General features: G+C 42.4%; 1 protein-coding gene across 4 annotated transcripts; it reads left to right on the plus strand.

Moving 5' to 3' along the window:
* The first annotated feature begins 364 nt into the window (after nt 1-364).
* Nucleotides 365-5,518, plus strand: atp6v1e1a (ATPase H+ transporting V1 subunit E1a). Of its 4 annotated transcripts, none has more exons than XM_027135911.2 (11): nt 365-417; nt 762-822; nt 2,374-2,439; nt 2,601-2,710; nt 2,797-2,863; nt 3,020-3,109; nt 3,293-3,361; nt 3,894-4,001; nt 4,469-4,563; nt 4,686-4,773; nt 5,353-5,518. In XM_027135911.2, exons 1-11 carry the CDS (start codon nt 377-379, stop codon nt 5,413-5,415), a joined length of 858 nt encoding a protein of 285 aa, XP_026991712.2. In that variant the 5' UTR covers nt 365-376; the 3' UTR covers nt 5,416-5,518. The 4 variants fall into 4 exon arrangements, with proteins under 4 accessions (XP_026991712.2, XP_026991713.2, XP_026991715.2 ...); XM_027135912.2 differs by having other exon boundaries at nt 366-417; nt 3,894-3,986; XM_027135913.2 differs by lacking the exon at nt 365-417 and adding an exon at nt 655-673.
* Nucleotides 5,519-5,802: the final 284 nt, after the last annotated feature.

Raw genomic sequence — 5,802 nt, forward strand, 5'->3', positions numbered from 1 at the left:
TAGATGGATGGATGGATAGATAGATTTATAGCTAGATAGATAGCTAGATAGATGTGTGTATATATATATATATATATATATATATATATATATATATATACACACACTTTATTTATACAAAAGAAAATTCAAAATCATTTCTATACATCTGTTGTTTAATACCTGTATAGAGCTAAAAAAACAAACAAACAGGTTATTTATTTATGTTAAAAATCTTATCTCCATCTCATCAGGTGAGCAATAAACCCTTTTTCTCCTTCTACTGCTAATAAAACTGTCAGTCATCCACGTGATACGGGTAGGATAGAAAAGGTACTGCGCATGCGCACCATTTATTCATACTTTATATACAGAATTTATAAACCGTTTGGTTTCGATGAGAACGTTTGTGAATCTGTTTGTGACCCTAAAATTCAGGTATATATTTAGGAAGACTCTCTTTAAGCCTCGTTCGTTTGTTTGTTTGTTTGTTTATTTATTATAAGTTTAGTTTGTTTAGTTAGTTAAATATCTATTTCATTTAAATGTAAATAAATAACTAAATCATATCGTCAGGTCTGTTGTTTTAAATAATTGCAATAACTTATACAGCGATATGAAAACAAAAGCCCAAACTAAACCACGCCCATTCTGCGTTGTCATAACGATGACGCGACAGAGCAGCACACTTCCGGTCAGCTGATTCTGCTTCTCCCTCGCGAGCGTTTGTATTTACTTCTATTTAGTGTTTATTGTTTTTATTTTTTATTGTTTTTTTTTAGCCTAAACTTCCACACCAAAGCTACAGAGATGGCGCTCAGTGATGCCGACGTACAGAAACAGGTAAACCTGCTCTGCTTTGTGTCGATACAGTTTGTTTAACATGCAAGTTCACCTGAATTTAAAGGTAACTTCACTTTGTTTACATTTAGAGCTGGTCTTAAAATCACATTATGGGTTTCAGTGGTGTTTAAATCTCTATATTCTACACCTTTTTACTAATATCTTCTCCCTCCAGTGTGAATGGAGAAACGATAGTTATTGCACAAGTTCCTTTCCTTTCTCTTATACACCTTATTCCTCATAAACCTGGAATAAAATTCATTTATCCTGCAGAAGTTCAAGGACATTTCTATTTAAAACCAAGCTCGAGTTTATACCGAGTCAAAACATCAGCTAAATTATGTATAGTGTCTCTAGGAAGTGAACACTCGATCCTTCTTGTCCATGTTGGATGGTTGTAAGCAAAAGCTGGCTTACTTCTGCTTTTCCACATGCCAGGATTGCTTCATGTTGTACTATTAGTTTTATTAAGAAAGCTTGGACTTTTTTTTTTTTTGGTGACCAACAAGAACCATCGTTTGAACCTCGCTTGAACCTACCAGCTCCAGTTAGTCTCTGCGATACTAAAGAGGAGATGCAACTCCATGTGGTCTTTGAGGACAATAATCTCCTCATCCATACTCAAATGAAGTGAAGTGATGTGACATACGGCTAAGTACGGTGACCCATACTCAGAATTCGTTCTCTGCATTTGACCCATCCAAAGTGCACACACACAGCAGTGAGCACACACACACACCGTGAACACACACCCGGAGCAGTGGGTAGCCACTTATGCAGCCCTTAGCCACTTATGCTGCGGCGCCCGGGGAGCAGTTGGGGGGTTCAGTGCCTTGCTCAAGGGCACCCCAGTCGTGGCCGGCCCGAGACTCGAACCCACAACCTTAGGATTACGAGTCAGACTCTCTAACCATTAGGCCACGACTTGCTTAAAGGGGAACCCATCATCTTATTGGTCACTCTGTGAGGATCCTGAGACATCTAGAGATCTACCAGCTCCAGTTAGACTCTGCTATACTAAAGAGGAGATTCAACTCCATGTGGTCTTTGAGGACAACAATCTAGTCTTCGATACAACATTTATCAGACTGTATATTTATAATCACACCCTACAGTGTCACCCAGATGATTGATGAGGTTTCCCTTTGAGCCTGGTTCCTCTCAAGGTTCCTTCCTTTACCATTCAAGGGAGTTTTTTCTCCCCACAGTCATCTTTTATACCCCAAGGTAGTGTCTCTGGATGGAGGAGTTGATCATTTATGAGCTGAAATTTAAAGCAGCATCAGGTGCCAAAATCTGAGCTGTCTCTCGGTTTCAAGACAAATGTGTTCTGTTAGTCAACTTTGTCATTTGTAATGAGTGCTGCAGAAATGAGTGCTTATTTTTGTATTTTTGCCCTTTTTTTTTTAACCCATCCTCATCTGGGCGACACTTCTACATAAATACTGTAATAATACATCTTTGAATGTTTAGAATAATAGTAATAATAAAGTGAGGATGATCTCTTCATTTAAAACCCTGCGGATGTTAACATATATATTTTCTTTCCAGATCAAACACATGATGGCCTTTATTGAGCAAGAGGCCAACGAGAAGGCAGAGGAAATCGACGCAAAGGTAAAGTGTATATTTCTGTGCACATTTTCACACGAAAAGTAAAAAGCTAGGTTGAACATGAAGACCCCTGGGTGTCTTGGTTATCATCACAGGCTGCTGGTATTTTAACGCTGTCAGTGTTAAAACTTTATGGTGTGTTTGCGTTTGTTTTTGTCCTGCAGGCTGAGGAAGAGTTTAACATCGAGAAGGGACGACTTGTGCAAACACAAAGGCTGAAGATAATGGAGTACTATGAGAAGAAAGAGAAACAGATTGAACAGCAAAAGAAAATGTGAGTCATGTGTAAATGCTACATCTAAACAGTTTTTTTTCTCTCTACCTTTTTAATCATTCATAAATGAATCTGTGTCTCTTTAGTCAGATGTCCAATCTGATGAATCAGGCCAGGCTGAAGGTTCTCAAGGCTCGGGATGACATGATATTGGTACGAACTGTGGGCGTGTGTGTGATGTGGTTGTGTGTGTGTTTGTGTGTTTGTGTATTGATATTGTACATGCCCCCGATTATCTGGATTGCTCCACTTTACTTCCTCCCTCCCTCTCTCCCTCCCTCCCTCCCTCCCTCTGCACTGTGTTTTTAGGATCTTCAAAACGAAGCCCGAACGCGGTTATCTGTGATCGCTAAAGACAAGGCTCAGTACATGTCTCTGTTAGAAGGACTCGTTCTGCAGGTCTGCTCTCCTCTTTACTCATCACACACCAGCATAATGACACTCAGCACTTTCAGATAATACACACTGTACGGCTCACTTATACATCCATCCTGAACAGATTCCTCTGCACTCAATTCATTTTACACACTAAATGTCAGAGACGGATTGCTAGACGACGTTAACACATCTCCTTTACCTCAGGGATTTTATCAGCTGCTGGAACCGAAGGTGACGATTCGCTGTCGTAAGGATGATGTGGCCATGGTGGAGGTGAGCACAAGTCCCCAATAGGTCTGACAGAAACTTATTATATAACTCGCACACTTGCATGTAAGGAGTCTTGCTACACTGGGGGGGGGGAAAGAGTGAATGTGTGTTCAGTCAGATTTAAGAGAAAATGTTTCTTATAGTTTCTGGAAAACCATCACAGTTCTCATTAAAATGTGACTTAGTTGCTTACACTGAGTTCACATTAAAGTGTTTAGCTGATCTTATAAAGTTCAGTTCAGTTCACCCACCTTCTCAAAGCGACCGCTTGCCTGGATGAAGACTTAGAACTACGCTTGATCACATGCTCTTCATCCAGCAATAATAACTGTTTAATACATTCATATGTTTCTAACAAAACCAAATGATCGCAGCAGAAGAATTTACATAGTATCTGTTTGATCTGTCATAAAATGACTTTCGTACTGAAGTCGCACGAACTGAGGTAACATTCGTGATGTCATCTGGAGATATTGATTATAATGATTCACATACTGAGGATAGAGGAGAATTGCTCATAAAACTGCTCTCTTAGGATGGCAGGGATGGCGGTACGGACGACTCCAGGGACAGCGGTCAATCACGAGCATCTGTGGGCTCATGTGTATGTGGAAGGGGGCAGATTCAGGTTAGAGAGAGAGAGGTAAATTCAGAGAGACAGGTAAAGGGAGAGAGACAGGTAAAGAGGGAGAGGTAAGAGAGAGCATGAGCGGGAGAGAGAGCGTTTAAAGGGAGAGAGGGAGAGAGAGCGGTAAAGGGAGAGAGGGGGAGAGGGAGAGGGGGAGAGGGAGAGAGAGACAGGTAAAGGGGGAGAGAGGCAGAGAGAGACAGGTAAAGGGGCAGAGCGGGAGAGAGTGACAGGTAAAGGGGGAGAGAGGGAGAGAGAGACAGGTAAAAGGGGAGAGAGAGACAGGTAAAGGGGGAGAGAGGGAGAGAGAGAGGTAAAGGGAGAGAGGTTAGTTGGTTAGTTATAGAGGATAACTTTTAAACCAGTGATGCAATCAACCTACAGTGTGGAATTATTTAGTGCACAGTCTGTGTGAAATGTAAAGACCGTAAGGTTCCTGAGGTTAGCTTGAGAAACAAAATCCGTCCCTCTTTATTTTTTAGGCTGCTGTGCAGAAAAATATCCCCATCTACAAAGAAACTGTGAAGAGTAACATCGAAGTCCGCATCGACAAGGACAACTTCCTCTCCCCTGACATGTAAGAGCTCATATGTCCATACTTCCTTTGGACATGTTTTATTTGCGGTGTGTGAGGAAGGACGTGTGGCCTCTCTGAGAGAGTGTGTTTTTTGAGAATGCATTTGGGTGTGTTGTGTGTAGCTCAGGAGGTGTGGAGGTCTATAACGCGAACGGAAAGATCAAGGTGGCCAACACTCTGGAGAGCAGACTGGATCTCCTGGCTCAGCAGGTAACTCGCGCATGTCGCATCACGGCACCACTTTGTAGTATTTTTCTATAACATTTACATTTACATTTACAGCATTTGGCAGACGCCCTTATCCAGAGCGACGTACATAAGTGCTTAAATCAATAACAGTGTTCCGTGTCTGATTTTATTTTATTTCAAGCACATTATTTGTGTGTGTGTGTGTGTGTGTGTGTGTGTGTGTGTGTGTGTGTGTGTGTGTGTGTGTGTGTGTGGGTGTGTGTGTGGGTGTGTGTGTGTGTGTGTGGGTGGGTGTGTGTGTGGGTGTGTGTGGGGGTGTGTGTGGGTGTGTGTGTGGGTGTGTGTGTGGGTGTGTGTGTGGGTGTGTGTGGGGGTGTGTGTGGGGGTGTGTGTGGGGGTGTGGGTGAGGGGGTGGGGGTGTGAGGGGGTGGGTGTGAGGGGGTGGGTGTGTGAGGGGGGGTGTGAGGGGGTGGGTGTGTGAGGGGGGGTGTGAGGGTGTGTTAGTACTAAGACGTTTACCAAAAATTTGTTTAAAAAATAATCGCATAGATGTCTGTAATGTTTCGAGACCTGTTAGATTTTTTTCTTATTTATTCACAGATGATGCCTGAAATCCGAGTCTCTCTATTCGGCGCCAACCAGAACCGCAAGTTCATGGATTAACGAATAGTGTGACCAAAGGAATAGAAATGAATTAGCCTTATAACCTCACTGTGACTGTCTCTGAGTTTTTATGCAAGGTGTGTAAGAGATCGCTGTCCCTCTGCGTGATGATCTTTCTTCTTCGGCTCTGAAAGCGCTCCAGGTTTCCTTCCTCTTCGGGCAGGACTGACTGGAAAGGTGTAGAGTGAGCTAGACCCCATCTATGCACTCACGGAGAATAAAAAGCTCTGATCTTTACACTGTTAACAAGCACATAACCGTCACTGTACCTCTCCTATCGAACCAGCATTGTTGGTTTCCTCTGCCTTAAACATGTGCTTATTCTTGCGTAACCTTTCTTTGTTGCTTTGATTGCTTGTGTGTGAGGGTGAAAAGAAAACTGAGAAG

This window comes from Tachysurus fulvidraco, chromosome 17 (assembly GCF_022655615.1).
Source record: "Tachysurus fulvidraco isolate hzauxx_2018 chromosome 17, HZAU_PFXX_2.0, whole genome shotgun sequence".
NCBI classification, from domain to species: domain Eukaryota; kingdom Metazoa; phylum Chordata; class Actinopteri; order Siluriformes; family Bagridae; genus Tachysurus; species Tachysurus fulvidraco.

Coding starts and splice junctions, on each gene's coding strand:
- atp6v1e1a (XM_027135911.2), top strand. CDS start 377: ATGAGAACGTTTGTGAATCTGTTTGTGACCCTAAAATTCAG. Junction 3,362..3,893: donor ATGATGTGGCCATGGTGGAG/GTGAGCACAAGT, acceptor CTGCTCTCTTAG/GATGGCAGGGATGGCGGTAC. Junction 4,774..5,352: donor TGGATCTCCTGGCTCAGCAG/GTAACTCGCGCA, acceptor ATTTATTCACAG/ATGATGCCTGAAATCCGAGT.